The following is a 20743-nucleotide window of genomic DNA, read 5'->3' on the forward strand; positions in this document are numbered from 1 at the left end:
TAGTAATGTGAGCAAATGCAACTTTGTACCTGTTTTAGTACAGGTATGTTTAGGCGGACACCTATTATGTTTAGGCCATTTGGAGATATTTTGGCACCATCTTTGACCGTTGACCTTTCTCATGGGGGGGGGGGGGGGGGGTTTGGGGTTTGGGGTTGGCCGACCAATGGTATGGAAATTCGGCGTTGAAACCGGACATGACACATTCTCCAGTTGGAGAAAACTGGATGTGACTTCGGCCGTGTTTACCGTCTCGGGAAAAAAAATGGTGGCATCGTATAGCATGCAAAGTTGTGAAAAAAAATGTGATATCGATGAAGAGAATTGATCGAGGTAAGCTCTTTATATCGCTTCGGATGCCGATGGGGGTCCGTTGGCTCCTATGAGGTTAAGACGGTGTTCATGTTGACGCATTTGACAGTGGTCTGCTCTGAGCAATAACATTGCACTTTTCCACGTCCATTTGGTATTATGCTGTTAGTTTTTTTGAAGATTGCTTATTTTTCATTGTTTCTACATTTAAAACTAGTAATATCGTACTAATATCGATATCGAGATATCTGGCATAAATATCGTGATATGCATTTTCGTCCATATCGTGCAGCCCTAGTGTGTGTGTGTGTGTGTGTGTGTGTGTGTGTGTGTGTGTGTGTGTGTGTGTGTGTGTGCGTGTGCGTGTGTGTGCGTGCGTGTGTGTGTGTGTGTGTGTGTGTGTGTGTTGGGTTTCCTTGACATCCTTGACAAGAATACTCAGAAAGTAAGGCATATTTGCTGTTTTGTGTCTTGGTTGTATTTTTGTTTATATATATATATTGGCCATGTTCCATATCTTAACGGCTTCCATTGTCATATTTAATCTCTTTTGTGGCCACTACTCAGGAAATAATAGATTAGTGAAAGCATTCTTCTTTGGTGAAATCAATACGGTTGTTACTACTTAGCATTTGATATTGTGAGAGAAAATTATTATATGTAAAAAGACATTCTCTATAGCAGGGGTGCTCACACTTTTTAGGCTTGTGAGCAGGGTTCGAGTTATAAGCTGATCTCTGTGGGGGTCTCCAAAATAACAGTGCGAAATGTTCTCATGCACGCGCGAATCATGCCCACACAGCGATGGGACTTACAAGTTTTAATTAGCTATAGGCAGTAGCGGATTAAGGTGGTCAGTGGCCCTAGGCTACTCCTTTGATTGAGGACCCCCCGCCCCCATACACAAGCCTCCCCCCTCCCCAAAATATACAACCCTGCACACACACCACTCATAATGCTTTACCATAAAACACTTAAACACTTTAATAACACAATAACACAACAGTGTTAATAATGCAAAGAATTTAAAAAAAAAGTTCAGTGCATTCAGTTCTGTCTCTATTGCTCTCCTCTCCCGTTGTCTCTCTGTTACTGTCCTGTTGTCCGTCTCTCTGTTGCTCCCCTCAGCTCTAAATGACAGAAATGAATTAGCTAATTAGTTGGCATGTAAACATATAGTTAGGGTTGGGTACAGTTTGGGTTTTATTCGATACCGGTGACAAATCGATACTTTAAAAACATCATCCTCATCCTCATCCTCCTCCTCAAATACCAACATATCCTGACGCTACAGCTGCAGGCTACTCATTTCACCACATCAACAGCCCCACATGAAACAACAGCTATAAAAGCGATAGTCACACATGTATCTCGGCCAATAATTGTGTTATTTTTGCTATACAGAAGGAGCGAAAAATACATGTACACTAGGTTAGTAAAAAGTAAAAGCCACCTTACCTTTACGGAGACAAGATAGACCTGTTTGGTCTGTTTTCAGTAGGCTGCGGTCGCGGTCCTGGAACCCATGATGCTGACGTCCGATGTCTTTTCTTTATCCAAGATTGGATGAACGGGAGAGGGTCAAAAAATGGCCTTTTTTTGGGCGGCATGGTAGCTACTGTATGTATATACTCCTGTATAGCTAATGAATGAATGTTTGCTTCTCAATAATAGGCTAGGTGCACGATCTCACTACTTCCTGAAAGGCAACTGGTATATGAACATATCCTGTCTCACTCTATTGGTTTAATTGATTAATCAGCTGTGCACTGTGTGTTCCAACGGTTTACCGCACAGCTGATTAATCAACCTTTTGCTGTTGCACAATATTCTACTGCGCCCCATGGTGTCTTGGTGGTGAAGTGCAGGCAGTCAAAGGCCTACTGTCATTCACAGGAGATTAATGGTGCGCGTAGCTCTTTTGGAAAACGTGTTTATTTTACAATATTTATAATATAAATTAAATAATATTCATTACATTGACATTTTGATCAAATAATAGTTGTGGTAATGTATTATTAGCGACCCCCACAGATTTTTGATTTTACTGCCTTCATGGGAGCTCAGAGAGTCTCAGACCATCTCTATGGGAGCTCAGCTCCCATTGGCTCCCACATAACTCGAACCCTGCTTGTGAGCTACTTTTCAAATTACCAGCTCAACAAGATCTACCAACCAAATAAAACATATTGCCATTGCTGCGAACACAAAAATGTACTGTAATAATAACAAATTAAGGCCACGCTACACTGTTTCAAAATCAAAGAAGAGATTTATTAAACTATATAACAAATATTCACACTGGTAGTCCATTAACATTAACATTAACTCAGGAGCTCTGAGTGGTTTACACCAGACTGGCCAGTGCCAAGCCAGGTGCCATCGACGTCTCCGGGCGGCGGAGTGTGTGTGTGTGTCTGTCTGTCTGTCTGTCTGTGTGTGTCTGTCTGTCTGTCTGTCTGTGTGTGTGTGTGTGTGTGTGTGTCTGTCTGTCTGTCTGTCTGTGTGTGCATGTGTGTGTGCTTGTGTCTGTCTGTCTGTCTGTGTGTGTGTGTGTGTGTGTGTGTGTGTGTGTGTGTGTGCTTGTCTGTGTGTGTGTGTGTGTGTGTGTGTGTGTGTGTGTGTGTTGTGAGGCGGCGCGGCGCGGGGCTGAGTGATGCCCTCTCCTGTGTGGTCCAGACGGGAGGCGTCCCCGGCTACTTTAAAAAAAAAATATTTAAATGTTTTTTAATTTTTTAATTTTTAAATTTTTTTTTTTCTTCCCAATGCCGTGTGATCTACCCACACTACATGCGCGCGGTCGATCGCGATCGACGTAATGAGCACCCCTGCTCTATAGGGATGCACGATATGCATTTTTTTCAACCGATACCGATAACCGATGTTTACCCGCTTCTCATGGCCGATAACCGATATGAGAACAGATATAATTTCACAGTTGATAACCTGTAGTTCATGCACACCTGAAGGTAAGAAAGGCTATGTAGTGAGCAAAGATTGATGATTTAATATTCCATAGTGATCTCACCAAATCTAACTTACATCACTATTGTTAACACAACAAAGAGAACACTTCTGACTCTTCAAATGTTCATTTATTTAAAAAAAGGAAATAGATTTCAACAATGTTGAAAATCACATCACACTCGCTAGTCAAGCCAAACTATTGCAATGCATGGATTGGGTGAGTAATCCCCACTGCTACCTAGTTAACTATAACCAGGGGTGCACATAACTGGTGCGCCAGTGCGCATGCGTCGCCAAAATGCATTCTGCGCGGCAGATCAGCGGCATGAACGCGCTCTTGCGCACCAACAGCTGGAAGCGCTGGGAGAGGAATTTACTTCCTCAAAATCCAACTGCTGACTGCTGCATCACTGCAAGCCCCACTAAGTAACTATCTGCCGTCCCCTCAGCCGAAGGCCCGACGAGTAATGCATCACAACAGTCGACCGACGACGACCACGGCGACTCCCCTCACGAAAACATTCGGAAAGTATCGTAACTCGTACTTTCATTCCGCGTATCGCGTATCGCACGGTTATCACGGTTATCACGCCGCACGTGAAAATTCAGTCCCGAACGACTCGTCGCTAAAAGGAAAAACAACACCACGTTTCTTTTCTCTGAAGCTTTCAGACGTTTGTTTTACAACTGTTTTTCATTATCGCACCTCGACCCCTGACCCAGGATATGGTTGGGAATTCTATTAGAAAAAAAAGACTTTGTTGCACAATCAAAATAATGAGCTATTTAAAGTGATAGCCTACAACAGGGGTAGGCAACCTTTTTCATATGAAGTGCCATTTTTAAATTTTCTTGTTAGTCAGTGTGCCAACCACAATATCAACATTAATTATGACTCGACATCAAACCAAACCAAACAGACCAACAGATCTGCCATTTTATTCCACAACATGAACAACAATTTTCAGCAAAGAGCTATGTATGCTAAATAAACCTAAAAATGTAACTAACTGAAACTTGAACAAAATTACCAACATAACATCTAAGACAACTAAACTTTGTGATGCGTAGCACAACTTTAAGCAAATTGGAGCGCTCAATGTCTACCAAAGTTGCTAACTGCGCTCCCTATGGTTATCATTTTAATAAGTAGGCCTAACTGGAGGGTGATTATACAAGGGTCTTACTTGTATGAATTATAATTTATATTTATATAATTATTTGGTTGTTACTTACATTTTATTATTTTATTCCAACCACAACAAACATATATTTTTTGGGGGTTGCAAAGAGCTATGTATGCAAAGCCATGTAAACAGTCCTAACAATCAATGTCGTGATCCCTGGCCCTGTTTTCCTTTGCTCAACTCCATTATCTGGGGGTGGTACTTGGTCACTTTAAGTTGCACACAATTAATGCAACCGCTCCCCTCTGTTTCCCGATCATGGCAGGGGCACCATCTGTTGTCACTGCAAAAATCCTGCTAATGTCAATCCCTCGCTCCACATAATGCTCGATAAGAACTTTAGCGATGTCCTCACCTTTTGTTGTTTCTGGCATTGGTTTTAGGCAGCAGAGCTCCTCCCTTACAGCAGAATCACAGTATCTTGCTATGACAGCCAGACGTGGCATGTCATTCACATCTACGCTCTCATCAAGTGCGAGGCTAAACACTGTCGCATCTTTCAAACCAGCGGTCTGCTGCGCTTTCACGTTTTCTGCCATTTCTCCTATTCTTCGTTCCACACTTCTGTCTGACACTGGGATGTCTTTTATTCTTGATTTTATTGTGTCTTTGTTTGATAAGCCTTCAAACAAAACATCTGAGCTACAGAGGAAAGCCTCCTTAATATATTCTCCATCAGTGAATGGCTTTCCACGTTTCGCAATGCAATGAGCAATGCGAAAGCTTGCTTCAGTTGCGTGATTTTTAGCAGTGGCAAATGCTTTAAAGGTGCTGGCCTGCTTCCCATACCTTGACACAGCACGTCTTATTGATTCGGCCTTGTCTGCTTCATCCTTGAACGACTTGAGTTATATTGATACAAGTATCGAATCGAATTCAGAATTTTACTTTGAAAATTGGCGCCAGAATACGGCTCTCGTGGAGTGGATGAGAGACTAGGGCTGCATTCGTAAATTCGCCCTGAGAGCGCCGGAGCGTCCCCGAGACTGCCTCTAGTCCAGTCATGTCAAAGTCAAATACACAGGGGGCCAACATTTAAAAATGGTACAAGTGGAGGGCCGGGCTGGTTCAATGTTTATTAAAACTCGCAATTATTGCACATATTGAACCAATACCAATAACACAGCCTATATTGCACTTAACATTAATCATTACATTAAATTAAGTAAAACATAAATAAAATCAGTTGCAATATTTTCTCAAGGCTCTTTCAGTAATAAATTGAAAACGTTTCATTTTTTATTTTTTTTAACAGGTAAACAGCTAAATGTAATTTTCATTCAAAGCTCAATGGCAAGATAAATGCAAAAATGAAACAGCATGCATTAAAAACAAATCAGTGTGCTGCTCCGATCCTCACCAATGACTGTCTTCTATAATAAAATTAGAAAAGTGTCTCATCTTGAGTACAAGTTCATTAATGTTTGGGGTCAGGCTCTGAGCTGAGGAAATCCTCAGGATTGAGTTCAGATGTTCATCACTAAGACGACTCCTATGTGATGTTTTGTTTAGTTTCATCAACGAAAACAGTTGTTCACACACGTATGTGCTGCCAAACATAGACGGCGTGCGAGCAAATTGGGTGCGCAGCTCAGGCATTGTGTCGGGGATGAAACGAGCAAACTCAGCAGCGCCACGGACTCATATTTTGCCTTCAATGTGTCATTACACTGGAGCTCAATCAGCGCCATTTGGAGATTTGCTGGTGCACTTTCCACGTCAACTGCAAATGGATTGCTGAGCAGTTGAAGCCTGCTTTTTTGGGCTTCAAAGTCGGAAAATCTCCGCCTGAATTCGGCAGCAAGTATGCCGAGTTTGTCAGCAAACTGTACTCGGGAACACTCGCGGGCACTCGGTACGCGCCAATGCATCTTGGGACTTGTAGTATTATGGTGCTGCGGGCACATAATACTGCGGGCTGGTTTTAATAGTAATTAAATATCATCCCGCGGGCAAGAGAGAACTCATTCACGGGCCTGATCCTACTTGGTCCCATTGTGACATTGAACCCAGTGTGCGCGAATTTACGAACGCGGCCAACATAAAAAAAAAAAAAAAACTCCCATTCTCGCACTTATTGATTAGCTGTCGCGTGCCACTGTTTAAGCTGTCGCGTGCCACTGCTGGCACGCGTGCCATAGGTTGCCGACCCCTGGCCTACAACATCCTCTACCATGGTTGAAATTGAGGACAGTATTAACAGCAGTCAATACAGCAGTGATGATGATGATTACGCTTGTAGCATAAATAAATGCTTAGGCTGTAACTTTTTGTTGAAAAGTTGATTTCAGTGTTTACAGAACAGAGCAGTGCTTAAAGAGATGTCAGTTGATTTCATTGTGTTTAAAGAACAGACATTCAGTTAGTGCTTAAAGAGATGTCAGTTGATTTCATTGTGTTTAAAGAACAGACATTCAGTTAGTGCTTAAAGAGATGTCAGTTGATTTCATTGTGTTTAAAGGAGTCTGACAGACTTTCATGCTTAAAGAGCAGTCATTTGATTTTGCATTTGTTTCTTTTGTTTTGCACACAATCATTTGTTCGTTCATCTTTATTTATGAACAAATGTCGTTTTGCTAATATAAGTTATCCATGTATCCCTTTTTCATCCATCCTGTGGGACGGGTCGTGACTCGCGAGCTCGGGGAGCACCAAGCAGCATCCCTAGGTGCTCCTCTGAGCACTGGCCCCAAAAAGTTATGTGCACCCCTGACTATAACACTACTTTACATTGTTACCTAGTTAACTATAACACTACTTTACAATGTTATCTAGTTAACTAGAACACTACTTTACATTGTTACCTAGTTAACTAGAACACTACTTTACATTGTTAGCAGGCTCACAAAACAAGCTGTGTTAGTTGACTAGCGATGTGTCATTCATTGTCAACAACGCTTAGCTCGCGCTTTTATTTTGAAATCGCGAAAACGAAAACAGAAGTCAATGTCGGAATGAGCCTCTCCTTGTTCAGAGAACAGATGCCAAACTACCGACATGTTTGCTCTAATAATATGATTTGGCAGTAGAAAGCCATCAGTCAATAGCTCATCTCATTCACAGAACAGCATGGGTTGCCTGCACTGTTTGATTGCGTATTTTAGAGCAGACTACAGAGATGGTGAACATTAGCACTAGCTAACATTGGCTATCTATTTACCTTAGCTTACCGTTAATTGACTGCATGGCTGTACGCAGGCGCAGCATCATGAGCGCGACAACCGGAACCGGAAATATTTCCGGCTTCATATTATCAGCTCTATATCGGCTAAAATTTAATAAAACCGCAAAATATTTAATAACATTAATTTCCCAATATCGGCGCCGATAATATCGTGCATCCCTAATTCTGTCAGTGTCCAAAATGCATATATATACAGTATATATATATGGACCTACATATAGCTTGGCTACTGTTTTCCACTTCTGGTAAAAAAAATAACATAAAATATGTTTTGATTAAATTTCTTCACTCTTGTTTTAATATTTTGATCATCTTTATTCGTAGGATTCCCTGCACTGTGAACTCCCCATCTGGGCAATGATGGATGCTTCTGCTTGTTCTGGTCATGACGACATGCGCCAGTGCTACGTCCAGTGTGGGAAGAAACTAAACATGGAGGATATTGTGAAAATACGGCAGCGAATTAGAAAAGGAGGACAACACCATTGTGGTACAACTGATCAGTAAGTCATACACATGCTGTGAATCCTGTCCACAAGTAGCCTGTTGTGTTCACAGGGTTCAACAGTAACGCTTGTCCGGAGCAAGTAAAACATTTGCCGGGTTTGTTTGCGCGAGCCCGATGACGCTGCTGGATCCTGGATATTTTTTATTTAATTTTTTTAAATTAGTTTTTCAGATTTTATCCCTTTTTCACCCAATTTGGTATCCAATTGAACCCAACCTAGCATCCAATTATCCCCTGCCTATTGCGTAGGATCCGCCGCACGACCCCGTGGCCGGCAGCCCCAGAGGAGGCCGCCAGGCAGACTAGCTGACTGGCTCCTCGAGCCCAGCACCGTTATTCCGGCACCCCGGGGGCGCTGTTGCGCGACGGATCCTTGTCCGGAAATATTCCTATACCGCCCTCGGGAGCGGCCGCTCAATATGCCGCTCCCTGTGTGTGTCCCGGCCATATCCGGGTCTGGCGAGCTGGGATTCGATCCCAGTCCCCGGTGGGCAGCTTGCACTAGTGGCTAGTGCTTAGACCGCTACACCACCGCGGGGCACTGATCCTGGATACTTTTAACTTTGTGCAGGAAGAACAACAGACGGCATAATAATAATATCTTCACTAGGGGTGGGCATCGACGATCGATAATTGATCGATAAGGATCTTGGTCGGTCACAAAATAAAACATTTTTTATTTTTTTTTTGTGATCGACCAAATGTTTTATTTTGTGATCGACCAAGATCCTTATCGATCAATTATCGATCGTCGATGCCCACCCCTAATCTTCACTCCACGATCATCTAGTCTGGTCTGGTGCCTGCGCCGTCTGTTGTTCTTCCTGCACAAAGGTAATAATATCCAGGATCCAGCAGCGTTGTCGGGCTCGCGCAAACAAATCCAGTGAATTTTTTGCTTGCTCCGGGCAAGCGGGCAAGCGTTACTGTCGAACCCTGGTTCAATAATTCACCATAGGGTGCCAGGTGTACAGTATGCTAATGGTGGTCATTGAATTGATATGATGAATTATACTGCCAGGTGCATAACTATAATCTTAGCCACGTCATTGTATTAGCTCAGTACATTTCAGCAGCAGCTAAACAGTTGGTAATTAAAGGGCAGAACTATAAGCACATCTAATAGATGAATGTAATGTATGATAACGCAGCAAGCTAGCTTGAAAGGGAGCTGCCAGTCAAGCGTGCAAAGTCCACGCCCATACAGCCCTCTGTCTGACCAGGAAGTTGAGCCTAACTAGAAGATTATTGTCATTTTTTCTTGTGTAAAGTATTTAAAATATCAAATATCAAAATAGAATTGGAACCGTTTAATGTCTATTTTCCAGACCCTTTAATTACAAAGAAATGCAATCAGTAATCCATAGATAATTGCATTTGCAGGACATGTCCTGTCAGTCTAGATGGGCTTTCAGTGAACTGGTTGGCTGTCATTTATAATTGACTCTGCACTGTTTGTGCCTCCATTGTTTCTAGCTGCAGGTCCTCTTCAGCTCATGTAACCATGTATGAACCAGAGTCCACAGAGTCCCCCGGATGTGACTGTGGTTTTCCAGCCCTGAAAATCACATGGTGGGGTCCAGAGATGGTGGCAGTGAAGCTGGAGGAAGAAGATGTAGAGGGGAATGGTGTGATGGTGAAAGAAGAAGTGGAGGAGAAGAGAGTGATGGTGAAAGAAGAAGTGGAGGAGAAGAGAGTGATGGTGAAAGAAGAAGTGGAGGAGAAGAGAGTGATGGTGAAAGAAGAAGTGGAGGAGAAGAGAGTGATGGTGAAAGAAGAAGTGGAGGAGAAGAGAGTGATGGTGAAAGAAGAAGTGGAGGAGAAGAGAGTGATGGTGAAAGAAGAAGTGGAGGAGAAGAGAGTGATGGTGAAAGAAGAAGATGGAGGTGCAGCTGTAATGCAAAAAGGTTTGATGGTGAAAGAAGAAGATGGAGGAGAAGAAATGAGGGAGGAGGGAGTGATGGTGAAAGAAGAGGACAGAGGAGAAGTGGAGATGGAAGACAGTGAGATAGTTGGTAAGTCTTTGTTGTATAGTGGTGAGGGTCATTACTCTGCTGTAAAATCAATGCTGCCAGTGGCAAGGCAAGTTTATTTGTATGGCACATTTCATACAACAGGGGCAATTTAAAGTGCTTTACATACATTATTTAAAAATACAGCAAGAGGAGCATAGCAAGAAGATAAAAACGACTGAATAAAAGCAAATATAAGAGGTAAATAGATAAAACTAGGGATGCACGATATGCATTTTTTTCCAGCCGATACCGATGTTTACCCGCTTCTCGTGGCCGATAACCGATATGAGAACCGATATGAGAACAGATATAATTTCACAGTTGATAACCTGTAGTTCATGCACACCTGAAGGTAAGAAAGGCTATGTAGTGAGCAAAGATTGATGATTTAATATTCCATAGTGATCTCACCAAATCTCACTATTGTTAACACAACAAAGAGAACACTTCTGACTCTTCAAATGTTCATTTATTATTTCCTCTAACAAACAGAATCTGTTATAGACAGTGCACAATGCTTTTTTTAGCCAAGATCTGGCCTCCTTTTATGAAAACAAAAAAGGCTCACCTAAGAGTAATTAGATCAAAAAAGTGTCAAAAAATAAAGTGCATCTTGTCTATCCCTGTAAATTGAAATGCATAAATAAAATATCAAAAAATAAATAAATAAAGTGCATCAGTCAATACAAAAATAAAGACTTTTAAAGAACCAAAAGTTTTATAGAACTTTCACAGAAACTAGTGCCAAATGGCTGCTTAGTCTGCAGATAAACAGAATGACACAAGGCACATAGTAGATTGAGATTGAGATTGAGATAACGTTTATTGCCACTATGCGTTACACATATAGGAATTTGCTTCGTCACCACAGCAAGTGCGTTTATACTTTTTTCACATATCAAAAAACAGGACAACACAACAACAACAACAACACCACAGGACAGACAACAGTGCATTGGATAGTGCGGTATAAAGTAAAGTGCAGTGCAGAGTTTTTTTTTTACAGAGTCCAGTTCAGTCCTGGGCAGACTTGGGGGCGGGGGGGGGGGGGGAAGCCAGAGTCATTTAACAGCCTGGCGGCTGAGGGGTAGAAGCTGAGCCTGTGGCGGGCCTTAAGTGCCTTAGGCAGCCGCAACCTTCTTCCAGAGGGAAGCAGGGTGAGGAGGCCGTGGCCGGGGTGGAAGGGGTCAGCCATGATCTTCCTTGCCCTCCTCAGAGCCCTGGTGTCATGCAGGGAGTTGAGGGAGGGCAAGGGACAGCCGATCACCCTCTCTGCTGAACGTCGCACCCGCTGCAACTTGGCCTTGTCCTTGGTCGTTGCAGCAGGGAACCAGGTGATGATGGAGTGGGTGAGGATGGATTCTATGATGGCCGTGTAGAACTGGACCATCATGGACCTCGGCAGCCTGAGTTTCCTCAGCTGCCGGAGGAAGAACATCCTCTTCTGGGCCTTCTTTGTGAGGACCTCGGTGTTCTGCTCCCACTTTAGGTCCCGGGAGATGGTCATGCCTAGAAAGCGGCATGACTCCACGGAGGCCACCGGGGTACCTCCCAGCGTGATGGGAGGGGGCAGGGCTGCTTTCCTTCGGAAGTCCACCACCATCTCCACTGTTTTTAGAGCATTTAGCTCCAGATTGTTTAAGCTGCACCATCTCTGCAGCCCCTCGATCTCACCCCTGTAGGCAGATTCGTCCCCCCCGGAGATGAGGCCCACCAGGGTGGTGTCGTCTGCAAACTTCAGGAGCTTGACCGAGGGGTGGCGGGAGACACAGCTGTTGGTGTAGAGGGAGAATAGTGCTGGAGACAGGACGCAGCCCTGCGGGGAGCCCGTGCTGGTGGTCCTGGAGCTGGAAATGCTCTTCCCCAGCTTCACCCGCTGAGACCTGTCAGTCAGGAAGTCCGTGATCCACCTGCAGGTGGAGACCGGCACCTGCAGCAGGGATAGCTGGTGCTCCAGGATGTGTGGGAGGATCGTGTTGAAGGCCGAGCTGAAGTCCACGAACAGGATCCTGGCGTAGTTGCCTGCAGTGTCTAGGTGTTCTAGTACGTAGTGCAGAGCCATGTTCACGGCGTCCTCCGTGGATCTATTGGCTCTGTACGCGAACTGCAGGGGGTCCAGCACAGGATCCGTGATGAGCTTCAGGTAGGCCAGGACAAGGCGCTCCAGGACCTTCATGACGACGGAGGTCAGAGCGACGGGTCTGTAGTCGTTGAGGCCTGTGACCTTGGCCTTCTTGGGGACGGGGATGATGGTTGATGCCTTGAAGCACGCTGGGACGTGACACAGCTCCAGCGAGGCGTTGAAGATGTTGGTGAACACCGGGGCCAGCTGGTCGGCGCAGTGCTTCAAGACAGAGGGAGAGACGGAATCCGGACCAGCTGCCTTCCGGGGATTCTGCCTCTTAAACAGTCTGTTTACCTCTCGCACTGTGACAGAGAGAGGGGGTGGGGAAGGGGGGGTGGGGGTGGGCGGGGCGGGTGAGGAGGGGGGAGGGAGGGGGGGGGGAGGGGGGAGGGTGGGGGTAGCAGGAGGGACATTGGCCCCCCTGGGGGACGGGGGTGGTGGTTGTAGCCGGGGGGTGTGGAGGGAGAGGGCGGGGGTGGGCGGGAACCTCTCTTTCTCAAACCTACAATAGAACTCGTTCAGCTCGTTAGCGAGGGGGAGGTTGTCGGACATCAGCGGGGACCTGGGTTTGTAGTTGGTGATGGTCTTTAGGCCTTTCCAGACGGAGGCGGAATCCCCCTCAGAGAGCTGTTTCTGCAGCTTCTCCGAAAAGCGATGCTTCGCCTCCTTCACCGCTTTGGCGAACCTGTACTTGGCCTGCTTGACCCGGTCCACGTCCCCACTGCGCCTAGCCACCTCCTTCTCTGACCTCAGACGCCTGAGTTGGGATGAAAACCAGGGCTTGTCGTTGTTGAAGGACTTCCTGGAGCGGAGGGGGACACACACCTCCTCGCCAAGGCTGATAAATGATGTAACAGTGTCTGTGTATACATCCAGATTGTTACCAGCCTCTGGCCCCGCCCACTCCACCAAGTCCTGGTCACAGCCTGCACTCTCCAACCAGGCGCAGAGTCGCTCACATGCCTCACTGGACCACACCCTGAATCGCCGTACAACAGGTTTAGACAGTTTTAACCTCTGCCTGTAGCGAGGGATCAGGTGTATGAGGATGTGGTCACTGTAGCCCAGTGCAGCACGGGGGACAGAATGGTAGGCTTGACGAGCTGTACAGTAGCAATGGTCCAGAGTGTTCACCCCCCTGGTGGGACACGTGACTTGCTGCCTGTATTTGGGGAGCGCCCGGCTAAGATTAGCCTGGTTAAAATCCCCCAAAACAACAACAAAACTAGACACACGCGAGAATGAATGAGCTGAACTCACGGGGTGAATAAAAAGGACGGCAGAGGATGAATAGCGATTCTATAGCCGTGGAACAGTGTTTGTGGAGCACTGTCACCTCGGAACTCCAGCGCACGTTAACAAAGAACATTAACCCCCCACCCCTAGACTTGCTCACCGCCTCGAAGTCTCTGTCAGCCCGGAACGCGGAGAATCCCTCTAGCTCCACCGCCTCGTCGGGGACAGATGGAGATAGGTGCGTCTCCGTGAACGCGAAGACAGCCGAGGAGTGGAAGTCGCTGTTCCTTGCAACGAGACACCGGAGTTCATCCATTTTATTGTAGAGGGAGTTCACGTTGCTCAGGAATATGCCCGGGAGTGGTGGTCGCGTTCCTCTCCGCCGAAGTCGAACCAAACAGCCAGCTCTCCGACCTCGCTGCCTTCTGATCCAACTCACGGCTCTGGCGAAAAACGCGGTCCCCCTCACAAGCATATCCAAAATGTCCGTGGAACGGGTGAGTAGTTTGGGGAAGATGTCCGGTGGGGTTAAACCCCTCATGTGCTGTAGAACGTCGCTTGTGTACGACGTTAGGCAGGACACAGAGACACAAAACAGACAGAACACAACGAACTGTAGCTACACTAGTATGCTTAATAAAGCAACTGAAAAGGGCTGGGCTATGCTACTTTTATGCTACTTTTAGTGCATGAGGATGAGGTAGGTTGTGATAAAGCCCATCAAACGTTTTGCATAAGAATTCAAAATAAATTGCACTGACATGGGAAAACAAAAAGTGCATGTTTTCCTTGTAAACAACTTGTCCTACATTCACATTCTCACCGCAGCTTTTTTTGTTCGCGGCTAGGTTACCTTCTGCTACTCTGCAAAATAGCGGCGGCTTAGATATTCCTTCCATACAGCGTGCTTGCAATGGTGAATCTTAAGGTGACTTATGAGATTCGTTGTGTTGTAACTCGTAGACCTCTGCCCTCCTCTCCGAACTTTTGTCGAACATGTATTGCAAATTGCAAACGCTGAACCTGCACTATCTGCCTCAGAAACTCTGCAGAATGTCAGACACACCGGAGAAGACATGTTTCGCTGTCGTCTATACACTGCGTGCCTGTACGCAGGCGCAGCATCATGAGCGCGGAAACCGGAAGCAGAAATATTTCCGGCTTCATATTATCGGCTCTATATCGGCTAAAATTTTATAAAACCGATAAATACCGATAAACATTAATTTCCCATTATCGGGCCGATAAATATCTGTGCCGATAATATCGTGCATCCCTAATTCTCTACATTTAAGATTCAAACTTTGGATATCTAGGGCAAAGCTATATAAACTGATTTCCTGTTGTAACCACACAATGAAACCAGTTTCTCTACTTGAAGCTTGACATTGGCTAGACAACAGACACATTTAAATGATTACAAAGACCTGATTGCTCTCTTTTCTCCCGAGATGGACCAAGCCATCTAGAGCAGTTTTGGACTTTTGTGTTTCCCCAGACCCAGTACTCTAAGACCAGACTAAACCAGTTTGTGGCTATTGTGTTCCTTTTTCACCTTTGTGTAACTAGGAGAAAGTGGGGGCCGATTCCCCCTTAACCTTCATCCCCCATCATCTTCCTCAATGTACAAGTCCACACCCATTGCTCATGATTGGTCTAGACCCCACCCGAGGGCGGACCTCTTACCTGAGTGTATATATACAGAGATGTGATGAATAATCTGGACTTTACGAGGAACTTTGAATCGTTCAGATGCGTCTGACGAACCTGTAAACTTCCTCCTTCTGCAGAAGAATATTAAATATCTTTTCTTATACATCTTGAAACGAAACAGGCTGCCATTATTGAATTTTAGCTCTAACAATATCATTGTCACCTCTTAGCCAGCTAGAGTGGACTAGGAAATAGAGTTTTTTGAAGCTATTCGAACATAGCCCATTATGTAAAATGATCTCATCATCACACAGGTGACCGGGTCATTGATGTGGGCTCTGAGTGGAGAACCTTTACCAATGAGAAAGCTACCAAAGACCCATCCAGAGTGGGAGACGCACAGAATCCACTGCTGAACGGAGGAGACCTGACCACTATGATCAGCAAGGTACGCAGGGGGGCGTCTCAACTGGAGCAGCTTAACATGGACAGTCAGACACTGCTACCTGACATTGTTCAGTGTGACAAACAGACTTCATTGTTTTGTCTTCACAGTTGTTATGTTTTGACTGACATGGTTTTATAGTCAGATTACTTTATTGCCTTTCAGAGAGATGACATTGTCATGAGCTTTACTGGGCAAATGTGTTCTGTCTTGGTTCTGTGGTCACTTTAGGGAACCGGTGCAGCTAGCTTTGATGAGTTCGGCAACTCTAAGTACCAGAACCGCCGGACCATGAGCAGCTCAGACCGGGCCATGCTAAACGCCTTCGAAGAGATTACCACCATGGCAGATCGGATCAACCTACCAAGGAACATCATAGTGAGTGGCCTGCCTGATTTGAGAGCTATCACATGCTTTGTGCCTCTTTAGTTAATTCTTTGTTGAACATGGGGGTTTTACTTTTCAACCAGTTTGAAGACCACAACATTAAAAGGGACTTTGCTTGAAACCGTGTTTTTTTTTTTTTTACCCTCAGGACAGAACAAATAACTTATTTAAACAAGTGTACGAACAGAAGAACTTGAAGAAGAGCTTGAAGGTGCGAAGTAACGACGCCATTGCCTCAGCCTGCCTCTACATCGCCTGCAGACAAGAAGGTGTGCCCCGGACATTTAAAGGTGAGCTGAATGTTACGAGATAACATACTAGTCTTCTAGAAATGTGGGTCATGAAATATTTTCCCGTCATTATTATATTATATTTTTGTCATTATGCATCATTTTTTATCATTCAAATAATCTTCTTCAACTATTTGATTTCAAGATTTCAATGTATGACACATCTGAAAGCTTACAGCTGCACTTTCATAATCTGTATGAGGACTTTTATTTTTACCAGACCCTGTCACATATCTTGTGAGAGCCTCCTTGATCATGAGATTCACTTAAGCAATATCACACGTCACGAGAGGGAGTGTGTTATACTGAATATCAGCACGGCTGTGATTCATTATAACAGCACAACCTCAAGTGTGATATTGGGTGTGATATTGCTTTTATACAACAGTTCTACAGTGTGATTTATTAGTTAACAGTAATAAGCGACAACAGATAATGATTTGTTTGTTTATTTATTTAATCAATTTATAAAAAAATAAAAATAAATAGTTCCGCAACGGAACTTCAAATGGACTGTTGCCTAGTAACCTGAACACAAACATGTAGTCTAATTAACGGTCATTTAGTAGAACACTAGTCCGGCGGAGTGATGCATATAAGTCCCAGTGCTGTTGTACGGTATATCAGCAGTCATGGAATGCCTCTTGTCCAATGAAATTACTTGGTCGGAACTAACTGTTGTATAATTACTTGTAACTAAAGGATTACCTTTCCTCCTGTACAGAAATCTGTGCCGTGTCCGGTGTTTCAATGAAGGTGATAGGCCGCTGGTTCAAGCTGATCCTGAAGGCCCTGGAGATCAGTGTCGACCTGATCACCACAGGAGACTTTATGTCCCGTTTCTGCTCCAACCTGGGCCTGCCCAAGCAGGTGCAGATGGCTGCCACCTACATTGCGAGGAAGGCTGTGGAGCTGGACCTAGTGCCTGGGCGGCGCCCCATCTCTGTGGCTGCTGCAGCCATCTACATGGCCTCCCAGGCCTCTGCTGAGAAGAAGACCGTGAAAGGTGAGGTTGGACTTTTTTACGCCAATGTGTAGGATTCATAACCTGTATAAAACCCAACAAACTCATGCATTTCAAAACTCTCAACCATATAGCTAAGCTTTACAAATTGCTTTCCAAGAATTATGAAGGTATTTAATCAGGGTATCTGCGGTGTCTTGAAAAGTATTAAAAGTTGATAAATACATTTTGGGAAAATCAAGACCGTTAATAAGTATTACGTCTTTTTATGAGGTCTTGAATTTTGTTGGTATTTTTCTGAATTAGACTCTGTCCAAAGAGTTTGAGTCCTAAAAACTTTTAGTTAAAGTTCATGAATTTATTACTTTTATTAAAAAACAAAGATGAACCAGAAATTCTGTTGTATGATAGTGGTCTAGTCTATTGCAAACTAAAACTGTTAAGTTAAAGGTGTCACTGTAAACGGTTACAGCTTGAAGTGGCGGTGAGGTCTGGAAAAATATTGACAATGTCTTTAAAAAGTCTTAGAAAGGTATTGAAATGAACCTCAAGATTCCTGTATATACCCTGAGTAGGTAACATAGACACGGCTGTTCTAGTGTCAACTGTCACTTAGATCCAACTGTCACTTTCAAATTAACCTCAAGATTCCTGTATATACCCTGTTAATGATCTGTAAACTACTTGTTAGTAAAAGGCACCCCTAGACATTTCGTGAGCTTAGAATGAGAAGGTTCTATCTCCGTTTAGGGCAGTTCAGAGATATTGAGCGTCAAGGTTTTTACATTCCATTCCATGTTTTGTGAGATGGAACCTTTGTATTTTATTAATTACTAACTCAAAAATGTCAACATTTAAAAAAATAACACCACACAGGCATTAATAAACACCTAATGGATCAGATCATGTAAAAAAAACTCAAATTTTGACAAAAATGGAGATGGAACCTTATAATTCTAACGTCACGATTTCTGTGCATCTGACCCTTTTGGTAGAGATCGGAGACATCGCTGGTGTGGTTACGATCAAACAGTCATACCGCCTCATCTACCCTCGCGCCGCAGACCTCTTCCCCGCAGACTTCAAATTCGACACCCCAGTGGACAGACTGCCTGTATTATCTGCCAAGGTTATCTGCCGGGTCAGGAAGAGGAAGGTCCCATGCAGTATAGCTCCCAGGTTAGTCTCATGTGGGGAACGGCCATGGTCTGTAATGCTCTGCAACCTTTGGCCCCTACAACAGTGCTCATCTCATCACTTTTCTGGACACACGACACAATATCCTCACCCCAGCCCAACAGATGGATAGCCCAGAGCAGGGCTTCCACCGGGCTGCTCTGGTCTGCAACTGGTTCATCGACTACCCACGTTTTTCTGCCACAATATTCTCAATTTCTCAACCCTATAGAGGAGTTTCTTTCAACTTGGCGTTGGAAGGTCTATGAACGTATACCCCTCCTACAAGCAACGGAGGACGCATGTGGTGATGTACCTGCTGAAGTATATATCAGGGCTGGACGCGTCATGCCAGGCGATACTTTCCCCACTGCTTGGCCAGGGAGAACATTGCCTGTGATGTGGACGAGGTCCTGTGGGAAAACAGGAACGAAAGGCAGGATGCAGCCTAATTTCCTTTGTGTTTAGAGTATATGCAGAAGGCTTTTTTAAATTATTGTTTTGTTTGTTTATGTACGAAGAACACTTTACAAATCCAACTGTCATTGCTGAGTACAGTATTTTAGAATAAAAAAAAAAGAACATACTACTTGTATTTGTGTTTTATATTTAAGTATGAAAACACAAGTTTATAACAGGCTACTGTACATATGTAGTGTAACACTGAAAATGCAAAAGGTCTACTGATAATCTTATCATAGCAGTGTTTTCCGCTGATCATACTGTTTTCCGAAAGATTCGTGAGTTTTTTTGATTTGTGTTAAGAGAAAATGAGCTATGCTTTCAGAAAACATGTTAAAGCGAAAGAAAAACTGAAGCCACGTTTTGATTCCTACAGAAAGGATAGGATTAAGGGCCAATCCCAATTCACCCCTACGGCTTCGTTTTGCACGTTCACGTTTAGGGTAATTCACATTTCACCGAGGGGAAGGGGTAAATCGGAGGGCTAGCTATAGTTTCGAGCGATTTCAGGACCAGACTAGCTTTGAAGCCGTACCCCTTGATTCCAGCATGCATTGCAAATCATCTACAGAAATGTTATGTCGCTCTATTCAATGCGGAAATGTCATTACTTTCTCTGTAATTACTTATTAATAAACAACTCGCAATCTAATCCGAGCAGTTGTTATTATGTAATATTATCGATGGATAATGCCATTTTTTTTAATTGGATGAATTGGGACACCCCTACCCTAAACGTGAATGCGCAAAACGAAGCCGTAGGGGTGAATTGGGATTGGCCCTAAGATTTAGCTTGGCCACTTACCGTACCATCTGAGGTGTCCTGACTTTCTGCCTAGTCATTCCCAATCGAGTCCAATTCAACAGTATACAACATGCAGACAAAGTAACACAGCTCTAATAAAAAGGTTTAATATGTGCATTCATGATAGGTAACAATCACTGCAAAATGCTTTCTTTTTTTTACACCAGGGTCAACAGTTTAGAGTAACTTCAATGTGGTGTACCATTCAAAAAGCGCTTGTCTGTTTTTCGCAACATGCTCAAGCAGCCATTTAAGCATTGGGGGAAATAATAAAAACAACTTTGTACAATCAAAATTTTTTTATAATTCCGCTAAACATAGATACAAAACATTTTGATAAAATTAGTGCTTTCAGCTTAATTGTGTGTACATATACCCTGCCCTCCCCTGTAGTAATTCATATCAACATGTCTGTACAAACTGGCACTGAACTAGGTTTACTGTTAGTTCATCGTTCATCACTGTTTCCCTAGGCCCACTGTAAGGACTGGGTGAATGGATTTTGGTAGTCAGCTGTACTTGAATCAGTGACTTGGGGGTCAGCCTTTCATTTGACTAAGTCCAACTCCAATCATTGAGGGCAGTAATGTCTACTTACATGTATTGAACCTTGAGCTGAAGTGAATTCAAATAGAAATGCTAGAAGAAATTGATTCTACCCACTTGACCACAACATTGCTAGTCTACAGGGATTGGAGTTGGCATTTTCAGATATATGCCTTTTGATGCTGGGAAGCCCACAGAGCTATAACAGTTTTTTTTTAAAATATGATGTGCTCTTTCCAAACAATCATGATTAGTCTAATGGCATTGGTCTGCTGTGATGTAGAACTGTTCATGTTACCATCAACGATTCTGTATACCAAAAACCATATAGGCATAAAAACACCCACATGTCATCTTCCGATATACAGTGAAAGCTCATGTAAAACTAACATGATCACAGAACATGAGGGATAATAGTGTTGTAATATCAAAAGTCGCTTTAACAATGGATGGACTGCTTTTGTTTAATAATCAGCTGCCT

General features: G+C 43.9%; 1 protein-coding gene across 1 annotated transcript; it reads left to right on the forward strand.

Moving 5' to 3' along the window:
- The first annotated feature begins 252 nt into the window (after positions 1-252).
- On the forward strand, positions 253-19765 carry LOC308168744 (uncharacterized protein). Its single transcript, XM_080543378.1, has 8 exons — positions 253-333; positions 7975-8153; positions 9635-10173; positions 15502-15635; positions 15864-16010; positions 16168-16309; positions 17034-17315; positions 18269-19765. Exons 2-8 carry the CDS (start codon positions 8008-8010, stop codon positions 18580-18582), a joined length of 1704 nt encoding a protein of 567 aa, XP_080399504.1. The 5' UTR covers positions 253-333; positions 7975-8007; the 3' UTR covers positions 18583-19765.
- The last annotated feature ends 978 nt before the right edge of the window (positions 19766-20743 follow it).

Source organism: Nansenia antarctica (assembly GCF_963989245.1).
Source record: "Nansenia antarctica genome assembly, chromosome: 12".
Taxonomy (NCBI): domain Eukaryota; kingdom Metazoa; phylum Chordata; class Actinopteri; order Argentiniformes; family Microstomatidae; genus Nansenia; species Nansenia antarctica.